Source organism: Embiotoca jacksoni, unplaced genomic scaffold (genome assembly GCF_022577435.1).
Source record: "Embiotoca jacksoni isolate LCO1_2020_lvr unplaced genomic scaffold, fEmbJac1.0.p SCAF_1, whole genome shotgun sequence".
Lineage (NCBI taxonomy): Eukaryota > Metazoa > Chordata > Actinopteri > Embiotocidae > Embiotoca > Embiotoca jacksoni.
This window is the reverse complement of record NW_027185229.1, coordinates 9,361,072-9,378,547: the sequence shown is the minus strand read 5'-3', so window position 1 is coordinate 9,378,547 and position 17,476 is coordinate 9,361,072. Positions and strand designations below refer to the sequence as shown.

Sequence of the window (17,476 nt, the reverse complement as noted above, 5' to 3'; positions counted from 1 at the left end):
TCTGCTCACGCTAAATTGAAGAGGAAGCCTTGAAGGCAAGGTCTGGTTTAGTGGGAGCCAGATGAAAGAAATAAAAGAAAGAATCTGTTAATATGTTTGTGCAGCTTGCTGCGGTTCAAAAAGCAGCATTTCTCATTTCCATAACACCCTGGGAAGGAGGGCCAATAGCTCAATCAGGGGAATTTTTTTCGGCGTTGTTTGTTGCTTTTAATGCAAGTTTTCTGCAGAGGGTGGATTGACTGGGAGCTAGAATTCACTGATTCGGTCGGATCTGAAATTAGTGGGTAGCTTGCTGATGAGATGGTCAGCCAAAGGCATGTACAAAAAAAAGAAAAAAAAATCAAGGATAGTGGGTGCTCATTAATGTTCACAACATTGCGAAGTTCAGCAACATTCTGCATGCTGTATTTTAAGATGATCTCATTATAAATAATTATTTTAAAACTTTTAAGGCAGATTTTGGTCATTTGCAAATATATGTCCACCATGTTTCACTTGCTTCCATGCTTTTTCTTAATGTTAGAGGAATTTTTTTCTTAACTTGAATGTTTACAGTCAGACAGGGACACATCATTTGCCATAAACTTTTATCAGAGCCTTGTTTAGGTCACCAGACTCCTGACATAACCTTAAGAAGGGTTAGTACACCTGAGGACAGTGCGCACTGAGACACACTGGTGCCCCCTAGCTGCAGTGTGCTTGCATAGTAGATAATACAAATTTCAAACAAAACCACACTCACACACACTACACACATATCTCTACAGTGGAGAAAAGCTCCTGGGCTGAATGGTGGTGTATTAATCACACTGACGCCTGGCACTGCGATCTGTGACCCAGTCTTTTAATTGCATCCGCTCTGCTTTGCTCCCGCTCTCCCTCTTTATCTTGCCTTTTCCCCCTTTCTCATTCCTCAAGCCTCCTCGTGCCCGTGCCCATGAGAGGAGACTAATGCAGAGATAAGAGGGGAGGACTGTGAATGTGCAAAAACCCCAGTGCTCCATCCAACGAGGGCCCCACCAAAATGCACAGGATAACAAATGCAGCTGCACTTTAACAGGCCGGGATTCTTGCCGGAATGTAAAGCGAAGCTTACTGAGTAATACGATGATGTACAATGGAGGCGGTGCTTAAAGAAAAACAAATATCTGTTAGGAAGTCTTCCTAATCCATTGAAATACTGTGACAACCTTTGAAAAAAACACCACAAAGCATGCCCACACTGATTCTGTGTGGTTGTATTAGTAACGGATCTGTCTTATAAAGACTTGCTGTATTGTGACAGGCTGGTATAGGCTCAGATGCTTCTATTACAGCTGTTTCTTCCTACCTGAAGAAGGAGGGAGGTGACAGAGGGAAAACAAAGGTGTGATATGGAGTGGGTGGCGAGATTGTGGGTGGATGTTGCCCATATGTGACAGTGCACTTATAATGTGACAAGGTTTCGTTCAGCCCCGTAAGAGCAGAAGCACCAGATAACAAGCATGTGGTGTTTAAAAAGTGAAATACAAGCACAGACACGAATGCAGGCTGACAGTACCTTGTGTTCCCACGCACGCACGCACGCACGCACGCACGCACACACACACACACACACACACACACACACACACACCTATGGGAACACGGCCGATGACACCCATTTCCGTTTATGCATCAGCTGTAATAATCGTATATGCAAAGAGCTCATGTCACACACTCCCACTCCAATGTCCCTCTTCTCGCTCACTCACTCGCTTTATCTCTCTCACTCTGGCTCCCTCGCACGCCACAGCGACACACACACTTGAGTCGCAGTGGTTTCCTTTTGTGAGAGCGAGCTGTCAGAGGGAACTGTGTGGGCTTTTGTTAAAACAGAACTGCAGAGGCAGAGAAATTCATTTCCAACTGCGGCAAAAAAAAAAGCCTTTTCAGGAAAGTCACATTGTACCTGCAGTGTTTTAAAAACAGCAGCATGTAAATTGAATTAGTTATAAGCATTCCTGTGGGGGCACAGTGGGCTGGATTTCAAAAGAGTTTCAAGGGTTGTGGATGTACTGCACGGGGAGCCTCAGGTTTGCCTTACACGTTCACAAGATGCCTGGTCTTTAGTTTACGGATAAATCACAACATCAGAATATAGACTTTACATCTTTACTTGCCAATCACGCCTGTTCCACTGCAGCTTCTTCACCACCCACTAAAAGATGTGAGCTTTTCAAATTTCTTGTACGTTGTAGGTGGAAAGAATATTTCTAGAGATGACTGTCAGATTCATTGAGTCTTTGTTGTTTTTATGTTTAAACTTACACTCAAGGATTACATGCACCTTTGTGGATTGTTTTAGTTCATCAAAACCTCTAAGTTCCTCTATGTGAACTCTTAAAAATACTTGGCAGTCAAGCTAAAAACAAGGCTGTTTCTCTCTTTCTGGTCTTCAAAAGCTGACCTTTTTGGGGAATAAAAAAAAAAAAAGTTTTTTCACATGGCTCTCTATATTTCTAGATCCATAGCTATTTTCATGTGGAATTTAAGGGTATAATCTCTTAACTGCCAAATTAAGTTTCTGTCTTTTGTTTCAGAGGCACGTTTGATGCAGTACATCATTAAAAATTCATTCAGCTTACTGCTTATCAGTGTACTAAAACAACAAATGCTTGAGCTTCCTAGTATCCCATTCACTCCTCAGTTTTACACGAAACTGCTGCTGATTAAAGACAAAGTTATTTTAAGTGTTAGACTTCGCTTACCAAAGTTTGAACACAATAAGTTAAAATGTTTAGATAATGATGACCTATCAAATTACTTGCAATGAGCACACAAAACTGAAACTAAGAAAACACGTTTTTCTTCCTTGAGCTGAAATTTGGTGGCGCTCTTTACAGCTCCGTATATACAGTATGTTCTGTGTCCTATGTGTTGGTTTACTCATCAGTTGGCGCAATGCTCCTGTCTATCACAGCTTCAGCCTGGCAAAAATACTGTTATTTGCAAATTGAGTGGGTGGCGTTGATTTTCCCGTCGGCTTGAGGAAAACAGCAGGGTTCGGCGGGGGATGTTTACTTAGCGCTGTGCCATGACTGTGATGAACAGCAGATTAACAAAAGGAGCTCCATATTCTTAGCCTGCACCTTACTTGCTTAACTCATGGCATACCTGACTCAAATAAATCTCAGTCACATGTATAACTTAAACTTTTCTTCCCAAATGTGTCCGCTATGTTAATTATTTTAAGTGGCCTGCCAGCCTGTTTATGTGCACCGCATTGTTGTTGGAGATCTATTTTTAGCTGTTGTAACTCATTTTTATTTATACACCTTTCAAATCACAAAAACAAAAGACTTTGTGACTCATTACAAAAACAGATCAAATCAGGAGCAGAAGCAATAAACACAAGGTGAGGCATGCAGATTAAAAGCAAGAATCATAAAAAGGAGGCTGAGAACAGTAATAAACATTATATAAAAGCAGGCCTATAAAATGATTCATCAGTCTTAAAAATGATATATATTATCATACAACCACTTCTAAAACCAGCTTACAAGTGTGTAAATGCTAAATCCGGGCCAGCATGACCTTTTTTGTGATGTCTTTTTGTTCCTCTTGTGGCTCTTTTATGTCATTCTCTCAGCACACTTTAACAATGGTAATAACCGACTCACCAGGGTGCCCATTTGTATGTCTGGCTGGTCTGTCGGCTCAGACTGGCTGTCCTGGTTTGCGCCAGGGGAGAAAAGTACCTCAGCCGGCAGGGAATACAATGAGAGGAGGAGCAGAGTAAAACTAAGGACAAGAGGAGGTTAAACGGGGAGGAAAAAGGGGCAGTAAAAGAGGGAAGAAAGGGAGATGTGACACCAGTGAAAGGGGGGGTGGGGTAGACAGTGGAAGGAAGTGAGGGGGAGGCTTTCATGGTCAACAGGTGAACATAGTATCAGCAGCTGCAGGGGGATGAGAGCGGCATACTCCATGTGGATCCACACATGCAGAGTGACCTGCCACCTGCATTATGCACATGTAATGTGTCCATACAATAACTGTTTTGGCCTCCTCCAGGGATTTGTCATGGATCTACAAGCAGGAAGAGACAAAGAGCACACATATGGCGGCACGGTGGTGCAGTGGTTAGCATTGTCGCCTCACAGCAAAAAGGTTCCAGGTTCGAATCCGGTCCTGGGCCTTTCTGTGCGGAGTTTGCATGTTCTCCCTGTGCTTGCGTGGGTTCTCTCCGGGTTCTCCAGCTTCCTCCCATCATCCAAAAACATGCACCTCAGGTCAGGTTACCTGGCGCCGCGCTAGTGGCAGCCTGTTGCAGCAGCTCCCCCCTGAGAGCCCCCCTGCTGTAGCGAAGAAATTTCCCCTCGGGGATTAATAAAGTGAAAAAAAAAAAAATAAAAAAAAAAAATATCTGCGTGTGCGCATGCGTGCGGGGAGGACTCGGTGGTTGGCGGTCACGGCTGCTTGCCCGCTCTGTTTTAGCCACGTCTGTGCTGCACCAGCCGCTCTGTTGGACAGCATGTTTTCTGCCGTACGAGTCCGGAGGAGAGCAGCCGAGCAGAATGACACCAGCTTCAGCAGCCTGCCAAACATCTCTGTGGATGGCAGGATGCACTAAAATATACAGGACACACGCTCACACAATGCATGCACACTTACATGGACTCTGAGGAGGTTACACAGGAACACAGAGAGGCAGACACTATATGTATGCACACATTTTCACATAGCAAGGCAACAAAACAGCAAGAGAAGAGAATGCATAGGTGACAAATATGCACTCACTTGAGCTGGTGCTGTTGTACCCCTGATGTTTTCCTCATTAAATAGAGGGAACCAAGGCGAAGTATAGGCACACACACATCCATACACACATTCATACACCCACAGAGAAAGAACGCTATTGACACAATACATCTTAAACTCAGAAAGGTTGCCGCCATAACCAACCAAGCATGCTTGCTGATTCTGAGTAGTTGCTCAGCTAAGTATGTCAGCCACACTCAGTCACAGTCAATGCCCATGTTTGTTATCTATACAACAATATTGTACAAATATACATTTTTGCCCATGAATGGTCAGAAACAAGAAACACAGAAACTTCCAGCTGCAGAGTTGTTGTTTTTTTTTTTAAACTGAACACAGTGAGCCTTCCTGGCAGTCCTCACCCTGTCATAGACATGCATGATGGATAAACAAGGCCACTCAGTGGCTGGACATCATCACATTTACTTTTAGACATTGTGCAAATCTTCTATCCACACCCTGAATGTGGCTGTGGCAAAGGCATGATGTCCCAAAGTGTAGGGAAAATTAACAACAAGTTAATACGTTTTCAAGTCCTGTTAAAAATAAAGACTCAACCCTTTAATATTTGTGATGGCTCCTGGAAGGACCTGCCCGGACTGAAGATGTCTGTCAAATCCAATCATTTCTAAACACTAACAGCAGAAATTCTGCTGTCAGCTCAGTCCTCTGTCTTTTCCACTTATTCCTTGTGCTCCACATAACTTGAGCAGGTGATGATGTCCAAAACTACCATTGATTGTACCTGCTATAAATATGTAGGCATTGTTTTTAAATAGATGAAGGACTGCGGGTTTACTAACCTTCAAGGTCGTCAGCTGAGAAAAAACCCAGAAGCCTCTTCTTCATTTATTAATTTCAAGTTAATTTTTTCATCCAAAAGGAGCCAAGCGTAACATGACAAAACAAATTACATGCACTAAAGAACAATAACAGTAAATAAGCACAAATTAGTGATCAACAGCATTAGTCTTCACTCACTATTTTTCCCATCATGCTGCTGCACAGCTTTTTTTTTTGAAGTCCTATTGTCTTCAAAACTAAGGGCTTGTTTAAAAGCTGTGAAAATTGTTCCAGTTTGGATATATTTGATATATTTTGTTAAATATCTCTTCTTTTTTTTCCTTCTCTGGACTACATGATCCGTCTGCTTTTATCATACAATCTCCCTCTTTCAGAAACACACACACACACACACACACACACACACACACACACACACACACACACACATACATAGTTTTCCTATCAGTATCTCGTCTTAGCGTTGTCTCTTTTCTGCTGCTTTCATCTCTATTTAACAGCGTGGCAGATCAGATCCCACCACCTGATTTGAATGTGCTTTGTGAACAGGATTTTTAATGAATAGGAAAGCATTTATGAATATCTCCACACTAAGTAGATGTGTCAGGAATCAGGGTCACGGTCCCGGCCCCAAGCGGATATATACCAGCAGGCGGAAAATGGTAAACTGAGAGCTGGCCCGATGCCCTTATGAAGAAACAAAGACACAGCTTTAATAGTGCTCCACAATGGCAATGCCTCACAGACCACATCTGTGTTCCCATGCCAACTGGCTCCACGGCAGCACACAAGGCAGCAGGTTCAGGCAGATCCTTAGAGACCTCCGTGTTTTTTTTATTGTAGTATTAAGATCAACATTAATATATGCACCCACGAAGGACATACATTCTCACACTAGCTGTACTTTGAACTTACTCCCACGGTTATGTTCACACAGAAGCACACACACTCACGCACGCACATTTATAAGCAGAGCTTTGTAGTGCTCGTGTCCTTAAGCCTCGCTTCTCCAGCTGCACCTCGAGAGACCTGTCTAAGTGACAACAATTAGCCTGCTCAGTTCAAGCTAATTGAAGTCATTTACATAATACACGTCTGCCACCGCAATTCATCTGTGGACAATTCAAGCAGGGCTGTGTCATATTGTCACAACCTGATGTTAAATTTCCTCCCACCACCTTGATAAATGATCCCCAAAGCAAGGCAATAAGCTTATCACTCACACAAGGACATTCTCCATTGGGCTGTGTTTTTTTTTTTTTTAATGAAAATATGGATTGTATTTGCCAACATAGACAGATGCACACATTGTCAGTACTGTGTTTACAATCCGTCCCATTACGCATGCAATTACTCAGAGGCTGGAAGCAAGCAGCCTCATTTGTGCGATGCTCAGCTGCAGTGGCTGAGGAGATCTCATGCTTTATTAGCCTGTTGTTTGGGAGCTGCTTTTGACAGAAAGCTGGGCGATAAATTAAATAGATGGCTTGATAAAAAGCTTGCTGCGCAGAATTCTTCATGCTGGATTTTTGAGAAATCATGCCGCCGCAGCTCATAACAGATGATCGGTTCCCTAGGTGATTTATGAAATCAATTTGTCTTGTTATCAGCAGCCAGAGTTTGTGAGATAACATCACACGCATTTCAACTTCAGGGTAGAGGAAGACAAGGGTGTGTGTGTGTGTGTGTGTGTGTGTGTGTGTGTGTGTGTGTGTGTGTGTGTGTCTGTGTATCATAATAGACATGTTGAAAATAACACTCACTCATCCCAGCATTTGTGTCATTGCATCATTGCTGTGAATCATGTGGAAATGAGGCATTGACTGTTCATTAAATTTGGGAATGGAATGAGAGGATTTTCCAAATAGTTGTATCTGAGTCTGTTGGTGTCTCCTGTGTTTTGTGAGTTTTAATGGCATATTCATGTCAGCTGTCACTGAAGAATCCTCACATGCACTCCGCTCAGGAACCCATCACCATCTCTGTTCGTGTCTCTGTGTGATGTGTCCCTACTATTTACTCATATGTGGAATGGAAAGGACAGTAAACAGCCAGACCAGTCTCCTGCACCACACATACAGACACATATGGTACAATACTTTGGACAAAGAAAGAGCGGTTTGTGTGTGCATGCAAACAGAAGAGTCCTCACAGCTCCCTTTCTTTTGCCTCAGTGATGCAGAACCCTCCAAATGCCATCCAAGACTGTTGCTCCACATGAGCATCGCGCTCAGTCAGCCCAGTCAGCTTAACGTGCGTTAGACCATCTCTTCATGCTTTCCCTGTTGAAGCTGAGGGCAATGCTGTTTTGACATTGCTATCCATCCAGTCTGGGAAAAGAATGATATGGAAAAGAATTAGGTCCCCCCCTCGTGTATTCTGGTTCAGAAACAGATAAGCAGTTTGTTTTGCCAAAGATGTCAAAGCGGGGAATCAGAAGTGACAGCAGAAAGGATGAGATATTTCAAGATAGGTCTTGATGGATGCGGGTTAATCTCAAACCTGCCAGATGTGTCAAGGATTTGCGAACACCTTCTGGAGTAAATCTCACTGTGCCGCTCGCTAATTCTGTCCCTCCTTTTTCTCTCTCTCTGTCTGTCTCTGCAGTGAAGTTTGAGGACTGCCAGCGCTGCAGAGAAGTAGGTTTTGTCAGCAGCGACCCCAACTTCGGCGTGAAGCCTGATGGGATGGTGTATGCTGAGCTGGAGGTGGCCAACCTGTCAGAGCCCGTTCAGTTCATGGTGACAGCACGGGGGCTCCACGACCCCCACATCTGGGAGACCACTGTTAAACTGGCCCTTGCTGGACATTCTCATCCTTCCCCACTCACAAAGGTAAAACACCATGGCACAGTGACGCAGGCACCAGAATTGTTATTAAACTGCCACTTCATTCAAATGTTAAAAAATACAGTTGCATTATAGGCAAACATAAACTGGATGTTCATCACAGACAGCTTTTACCTGCTCGACCATTGCTGTAAACAGGCCGTTTTCCATTTGAGCCTAAGTCTAACTCTTTCCAGATGTGAAACGTCTTCAGGTAATTTGTGATCCAATATATGCTAAACTGTGATATTAGTAAATCACACCAATCTCATTAAAAACATAGTTGCTTGTCTTTTTTACCATCAATAATAAGGATTATTTGCAAAGAACAACGTAGGAAATGTTTCAGTGCCGTGCTCCTAAGTTTTTGTCCGCGCTAACCTTTGCTTTCACTGATAAAATGCTAAGGTGGAGGAATATACAAAATCAGCTGCAGCTAATTAATATCAATTCCATAAGGAAAACATTGTATTTGTGCTGTTCAGCAATACCAAAAGAGAAGCTAATCCTTTGTAAAGAAACCACTTACTCACTGCATTGTGTCAGTTTCAGGATAATTTAATTAACATAACCCTTTTTTAACCAAATCCACTTCATAGCTCTGCATTGTTATTACTTGTATTGTAAAAAAATATGGTGTAGAATTAAGCAGCTGTTACTTGTATCACTTTAATTTAATCAACAATTAATGCAGTATCCTCCTCTGCTCATCTGATATTTTGACTTTAACAGGTTGTGAAAATTAACGTGGCTGCGGCTCAAAGCTCCATCTGTCTGATCAGCCAACAAATGCTGATTACACATCTTTGTTTTTAGTTTTAACTTTAGGGACTTGAAATGTCATAAACTAAACCCAAATGTATTTGATAGTAATATTCTAAAAGGATTTAGATTCTAATAGGAAGATTTGAATCTGGATTTTGAGTCACAAAAATGCTGTCAAATCCCAACCCCAGGTTGTTTTCCTGTTAGATATGTATCTAGCATCTTTCTTTTTATGGTTCCCATCACTGTTAAGTCATGGGACACTGATCAGCTTCACCAAACAAATAAAGTGTGAACAAGGTGAAATGCAACAACTGAAATAATCAGAACTTTACCCAAATGGTTGATGCAGTGATTTTCGGTAAGCCATGGAGACATTTTCCTATTTGCTACTAAGGGTGTATTAGCTAAAAAAGACTGTACAACTACAGAGGGCAAATGTACAGCCCCTGTTACCAACTTCCACTAGCAGGCTGCATTTTGTTGAGTGACAAACCCATTATCATTTTTCCTGCACTACTTGTTGAACGCCACTGGGCTTAATGTTCAGTCATGTTTCTAATCATGACGAAAAGCCCAAGACTCATGTCGTTAAAGCAATTGCAGAGTGGGGATTAAAATTCTGCCCACTCCTGGCAGAGCAATAATGGAGACTGGGGAATAATTGACATTGATTGAGCTAATGTTCCACTCTGGTAGAGCCTTCAAAGACCAGGTGATGTAGTTTCAGCCTATAATAATGTTCCCAAAGTTGGTAAGCTTTTAGAAAGATTCAATAATTGAACAAAAAAAACAAATGTGTTTTCTCTAATCACATGAAAATTAATACAGTACTGTATGTATTTATTTTTATTTTTTAACCAGAGAAGTGCAGTGTTAACATGTGTTCTTGTCACTTTTCCCTCTTGCTATAAATAGGTGCCAAGTGCTACTGTAGAATTTCATTACAATTCTCTCAGTAGGAAATTGCTGGTATGCCGCGAGGAGAAATTAAAATAAATACTTGGGAGCATAGTTATAGAAAATGTGATTATCATTAAAATATGTTATGTGCCGTAGGATAACTTGAGGTAGGAACATGGTAAAAGGAACTCCTATTTAAGGAGGCCAAAATGTGTTTGTGTTTTAAATTATCGTTTCTTTATTCATTCAATTATTTTCACATAAAGTACAGTAGGTAGGTAGGTAGGTAGGTAGGTATTTACTTTATTAATCCCGAGGGGAAATTTTTTCGCTACAGCAGCATACATACAGAAGCAATAAGACAATAATAGAAACAATAGAATAAAATAATAGAATAGAATAGAATAATATAATGATAGAAAAGCAATAAAATAAAATAGCAGTAAATAGCAGTAAAAAATATAAATATAAAATGCACAGTATATACAGTACATTATATATATTATATACAACAAACCAAGAAACACAGTCAACATATATATATATATGTATATATACAGTACAGTATATATCTATATATATATATAATATACAAACAAACCAAGAAACACAGTCAACAGTGTTATTGTACTGTGATGGATTTTGTCAGAGGTGAGTTATTGTACAGTCTTATTGCAGTGGGCAGGAATGATCTCCTGTATCTGTCCTTGTGACAGCGGAGCTGGAGGAATCTTTTGGAGAAAGTGCTCCGCTGTCCCTGCAGCAGGTGGTGGAGAGGGTTGACAGGATTATCCAATATGGACAATAGTTTGTTCAGCGTCCTCCTCTCCACCACCTTTTCCAGGCTGTCAAGTTTGTAGCCGATGATGGAGCCAGCCTTCTTAACCAGTTTGTTAAGTCTGTTGGTGTCACCGGCTCCAATGCTGCTCCCCCAGCAGACCCCAGCGAAGTACAATGCACAGGCCACAACAGACTGATAGAACATCTCCAACATCTCGCTGCACACATTGAAGGATCGAAGTTTCCTCAAGAAAAAGAGTCGACTCATCACCTTCTTGTAGACAGCATTGATGTTGGTCTTCCAGTTCAGTCTGTTGTCGATGGACACACCCAGGTACTTGTACTCCTCAACCATGTCCACCTCCTCTCCCAGAACTCTCAGCGGTTGTGGAGCCGTCACCTTCCTCCTGAAGTCGACCACCATCTCTCTGGTCTTGGCCACATTCAGGAGCAGGTGATTTCTACCCGCCCACTCCACAAAATCCTCCACTACTGCCCTGTACTCATCCTCCCGTCCATCCCTTATACATCCTACCACTGCAGAGTACAGTCCAATACTGCCATTTCTGGTAGACTCACAATATTAAAACCGGATAAAATGTAAAGGCTTGAGTAAAAACACAGTGACAAGGCCGTAAAATCACTCTGCTTTATGGTTTTCCTCATTGACATCAAGTAGTTATGATTTAATTGACTTCTTCAGTCTGTTTGACTTGTATCATCTTGTACTTTCCAGAAGTAAACATTTGTTAAAATGCAATTGTCTCTTCATTTGCTGTGGAAGGCGGAAAATCAGTCCACATAACCAGTAGAGTCTGGTTTGAAAGTGACCTGTTATAATGTTAGACGGTTCCGCAGAATGCTCCGACTGTGGGTGGTCATGTCAGTCTCCCATCTCACATCTTCAGTGACCTTTGAAGGTTAGCTCAAATGAGCACATAAAAAAATGCTAATAGTTAAGCAGTTAACATAATTACAACATTTTTCTTGCCCTTATTCTTGCCCTAAGCAGTTACACAAGTGTTTAGTTTCCAGACATCCTAGCAGCTCAGGGAAACTGTACGTATGCTGCCTTCAAATGGGATTCACCGTGTTCACCAGAAGTCAATGCCCCCCTGTTGTGGTATTCAGGACCTCCGAATTGAATTTGAAAGCTTCAAGTTCCCGAGTTGTGACGTTCATTCTTTTTTTTGTTGGATGGTATTTTAGTCGTCGTGAGTTTTCTTTGTCAATAATGCGTAGTAGCTCCTACCCTGCACTTATTGCTGTTTCGTAGCAGTGGTGTTCCCCTGGACAACCACTTCAGGTCGTACACACGACTTACCATGCTGTGACCACACGTTCCATTTGAAGGCAGCGTTAGGCACTGTGGTGAATTTAGCTAACATCAGCTGGATAAAATGCTCACGATGCCTATGTTCATCTGCATAATCTAAATGATGTTAACTATTTTTAGACTGTCTTGTTAGTGTGTCAACATTTACAAAGTGACACGAAACACAGTGCAGATTACATTATAAGAAGGCCGCACCAGAAGAGGAGAGTCCCACCCTCTTATTGAGATGCTATAAATGTTCCTCGTTTGATAAAATGGGCTTGTGGTTTTGAGTTTTGACACTTGTATGTATGTACCAACTCAATTTAAATCATTTCTACTGTAAGCAGCTGTGAAAAAGCTAATCTATTTTCCTGTATTTATCTTTCTTTGATTAATAGAAATACAAACTAGTAAAGTCTGTTCCTCAGTAAGCAGGAGTGTTTTGGATAAAGTTTAGTGCCACGACTCGACATGATTTTTGGGAGCTGAAGTTAAAACCTATCAGTGTTATCAGCGCAGTGTTTTCGAACTGTGGCCCATTTTCCTTTTCTACCTCTGTAAACGCACACACAGAAGCAAGTAGTTCTTACCTGAGTCCATCTCTTTGTCCTGAGGGTCGATAGTTATTTTAGGAAGAAAGGCCATCATCATCGCATCACCAAACCACAACCTAGCTCTGTAATAAACATGGCAAGTGCAGAGAAGAATATCAACAGCTCAGGATATCCTGTTTTTCCCAATGGCAATACAGAGACAAACACCACTCACAACCAGTCGACTCACAACTCACTCTGTGAAGAGACAGTTAATGTGAAGAATAATTTGTGCTTTTGGTTCATCTGTGCTCAGATGAACTGGCTTCAGCACTGAATGCAGTGTGGCTTTCTTCTCTTGCTACATTTGCTTTGTTGTACGGCACCAGTGAGAGTGCACTGATTTGCCTTTAATAACTGGCCTCTCACTGCTCTGTTTCAGAAGCAGACGTTAGCATATTTGTAATGTGCTCCACTGCCTAATTTTAGTATTTAATTTTCCAGCATACAATATCACAGCAATTGAAGTGTAGAGTGTCTTTGGCCTGAAAGCCCTTTCCACTTTGTTTATGTACTCAGGCTATCGCTCCTCACACAGGTAGGGCCTCTCGCAGAGTGCTCTCCAACTCGTACTGATTTCATGGCACGTTGGTTTGCCTTCTCCACCAGCTTAGAGCCCATCAGTTATGCACCACTGGATTTGGAGTCGACTGGTTGCTGGAACGGGTTTTAGTGCTTATTTGATTTGCATTTTCCCCACACTCTCCCCAGACAGCCTCACCTGTTCAAGGTAGATTACAGCGAAGGCCGGGAGCAGGTTGGAGCGTAGGACCCTGGGGGGCCACTGGTCATTGAAAAGCAGCAGAGGCAGGCTTGGATGGTTGCTTTTTCGCTGTGCGCTTTAACTTTGTGATTATAGCCTGATTATGTTGACAAACCACACCAGAAAGCTGCAAATCTCAACAGGCAAATACCAGCAACGATAATTCAAAAAAAAAAAAAAAAATTTTTTTTTGAAAGTTTGGTTTAAATGCTTAAATGTAGTCTTTCTTCACTGTAGTTTTTGAGAGAATATCTCATGGGAGAACCTTCTTCTTACTGACGACTAGCCCTCAGATCTCTTTTTTTGTTACAGTGAGCCAGCACAGGGAACTGCAGCAGTAAAGACATTAAAAAATAAGACCTGAATCAAACGTTTTCAGAGCCACACTGAACAGAGAATGGGCAATGAGCACACGCGCTTATTGTATTTTTCTGCCTGTTTGTCAGACTGATAACCTCCAGATGTCAGCTCCAGGGCTTAGGGACTGCAGGCGTGAAGAACGCCCCAGCAATGTGCAAGATCCCTGAGAGCAGAGAGCTGCCAGCTGGCCCTGCCTGCCTTCGGGTTTCAGGAGCCCCCAGCACATCAGGGACACACTAACTGACTCCTTGTCATGAATTCAGGCACACACACACACACACACACACACACACACACACACACACACACACACACACACACACAGGCAAATGCAATCACACATATGTTCATGCATTATTTTTACACAATTGTACTCGTGCACACATGCTTGCATCAAGGCCACCACACGATTCCCCATATGTGCACACAGGCATGACTGAAATCACTACACAATACACATACTGTATATGCTTTGAGTGAGACAGTTAAGACAGAAATTTGATATGGAAAAAAGAAACCTAATAAGCACCTAGTTTCCTGGAGGCTGAGAGCTTGGTCCAGTTTTTCTTTCTTTTCTTTGTAATTCTGGTCATGCTGTTTCAAAGTGAGAGTCACATGCAGTCACTGCGCTGATATCATCCACAGACAGACTTACAATAAAGGATATCTCCCGTTAGTTGTCTGTCTCTCTGGCTGACCATTGCTCTTCTTCATTTCTTCTAGAGGCATGTTTGGGCTAGACCAGTCAAATATATACTTTATTAATTCCTTAGAAGGATTTTTTTTTTTTTTAATTTCCCTCTGAGGGATTAATAAAGTATATATCTATCCATCTATCAAATGCATCTACCTTGTTATCATCCGGCCCTCGTCAGCAGGTACATTGGTGTGTGGAGCGTCCATTCATCCATTGGGTTTTTCTGTTGATACCTGGAAAGACAAACAAGGACTTCATCATAGGAGCAGCATACTGGATTTAGCATAGATGAGGAAGAACAGTTCTCTGGCATCATGTATGTCCTGACTGTCCATACGCACTGAAATATACTGTCCCGATGATTCGCCACCATTGGCCAGAGAGAATGTTTTTTTTTCCTCTGTTGCATGTTTGTTGTTTTCACATGCTTGTTTGTTTACCCTTTTTTTTGTTTGTTTGTTTGCTTCAAATGACCAATTGCAACTACACACACGGCCACAGAAGCACAAACAGATTCACAGACAGAGACTAATTCTACCTGCGGAGAGGACTGGCACACCCCACCTCCCCCGTGCCAGTTGGTACCTGTGAGTGTTTTGGATGAGTGGAGCTGGAACGAGAGCTATCTTATCTGGGAAACACATCTGGTCTCCTCGTTCCTCTCTCTGTCCTCTAACCACCCACCCGGTTGCTCTGCTCTCTGTACGTCGCGCTCTGGTCCAGAGACCTGCACTGAGCTCGCAGTCCAATTCTCTGAGCCGTGAATGTGCGAAGAGTTAAAACAAAAGATGAAAATATTCACCACGTTTGCTCAGGTGTAGCCTCTCTCACAAGCAAAGCAGGTGGATATTGATAGGATGAACTGCCTGGCCTGCGTTTGGCATGGCAACGTGTTTTCGGTTGCTCGCGTGCACACGTGTCTGTGTGTGACTGCATTGTGTGTGTTCCAGGTGGGATGAGCAGGAGGATTTCCACTGTGCTTCAGGTGACAGCGGCATGCTGCCAGTGAATGTGTGTGTGTGTACGCAGGGCGCAGAGACAACAATAGGATTAGGTGGATTACAGCGATACAACCATTTTACACAGGAGGACAACATAAAGGATCGGGGGTGGGGGGTGGGGGTGGGGGGGACAGTCTTACACACCCTTCTAACAATTTTACTCTGCAAGATATACAAGAACACAATGTTCTCCCTGCAGCTACAGCTTGGGGGAGTCAATGCAGGCGGCAGGAGAATTGTATGAACATCCATACATTCCTTCATAAGAGATGCCCATAACACCTTACTCCTGTATGAAGTTCAAAGTTACTACAACATCAAAAGTGAGAAGTAGAAAAATATACAAAGCAAGGATTTTCTGGAATGAGGAGTTGAACACAAGTCCAGAAAGACCACATATTATTTGTGTTTTCAATATGTTTTGAGGAAAAACATGCTCTTGCTCTGAACGGAAACTGCAGGGCACTCGCTTCATTATTACACAGATATTTCATCAGTACCTGTTTTATTGGATGATAGGCTTCTATCAGGGCCAAGTGACACACTTTTTTGGTCTTCAGTGGAGACAGACATGGGAAAGAATAATGTTGTCTATCTGAAAAATCTGTGCATGCCGACAAAGCACAGCACCTCTGTAGAAAACCCCCTCAGCCATGTAGCCTGCGAGAAGTCGCACTTTTTTAGGCAGAAGGTGAGGACTTGGGCAGGCACAGGTGTCTTGCCAAGGGCCTCATGAGATGCAATGCTGCAGCATTCATAAAAACTTTATATTTTGTGTTTGCCTCTGTCGCTCTCCCAAAATTGTTTATTGTTAGCGTGACACACAGTATTTCACTTTCAATTCTTGCGAGGGGAAAACGTGTCGTTTCAGAGCACTTTATGGATTCATCTTCCAACCTGACATGGCAAAATAACTTTCTTCAAACATACATAACACAAAGTTGTTCAAGGCAATTTGTGGCATGATATGATATATCTGGCTTTTGTTTTTTAGATTGGCATTGAAGAAATGCTGTCAAGAGTCTGGGACTCCCAACCCAGAGTTATCAAGTTTTCTCGAAGACATCAGAGAGGCTCCTCTTCCAGTGGACTGAGGCGACAGAAGAGAGACTGGGTCATCCCGCCTATCAACGTGCCTGAAAACTCCAGAGGACCCTTTCCTCACATGCTCGTCAGAGTGAGTGACAGTTTGTATCATTTCAGCAAATAACACACGTCTGCTTATGATGTGGAAAGTCTTTGGTGCACCACAAAACTTTTATATAACATGTCTGTGCAAAAACAAAAAGAGCAGAGATTCAAAGAAAAACTAGGTAGAACCCATATCTTCTGTCAAACACCAAAGGAGAGAGAGGAGTGGGGAATATATTGTAATAACTCTCACAATCACTATGACGCCAAAAGCCTCGATATTCTGGTATTTTCTATCGAGCAGGTGAAAAGCACTGCTCTTGTCTTTGATTTAAGTCTTTATGCCAGGTGATTTGTCTGCTTTGCCTCTGGGCACCAAAGACAGACAGGCAAACAAAATTAAAATAATAATAATAAAAATCCTTGCTTGGAAGGCACAGAAGTACGCACTTCATGCTCAGTCTCCACAGAATAGATCCAAGGATTACTTAGGAGCCTTCTCTCAGTGGGATTCCTGCACCTTTTAATGTAGCTGGGACTATTTTTTCACATCACAGTACATCTCTTTGTGGATTACAGCTTATTTAAATTGATGATCTTGACACCCATGTTGCTCTGAGTCGAGGGAGCCCAAACACTTTTGAAGGATAATGTCTGTAAAGGGAAATGCTCTTAAAAGCATGGACTTTAATTGAGGTAGCATTGCAACAAACAAAACAGTATAACTTGAATTTATTATGATGGATGCTGATGT

General features: G+C 42.3%; 1 protein-coding gene across 2 annotated transcripts in view; it reads left to right on the top strand.

The window, feature by feature from the left end:
* Positions 1-17,476, top strand: part of cdh4 (cadherin 4, type 1, R-cadherin (retinal)) — a 192,603-nt gene that overhangs the window by 116,112 nt on the left and 59,015 nt on the right. For both annotated transcript variants that reach the window (XM_069153622.1, XM_069153693.1), the window contains exons 4-5: positions 8,191-8,417; positions 16,586-16,768. In XM_069153622.1, coding sequence (XP_069009723.1) covers positions 8,191-8,417; positions 16,586-16,768 — 410 coding nt within the window. The remainder of the gene's footprint in view (positions 1-8,190; positions 8,418-16,585; positions 16,769-17,476) is intronic.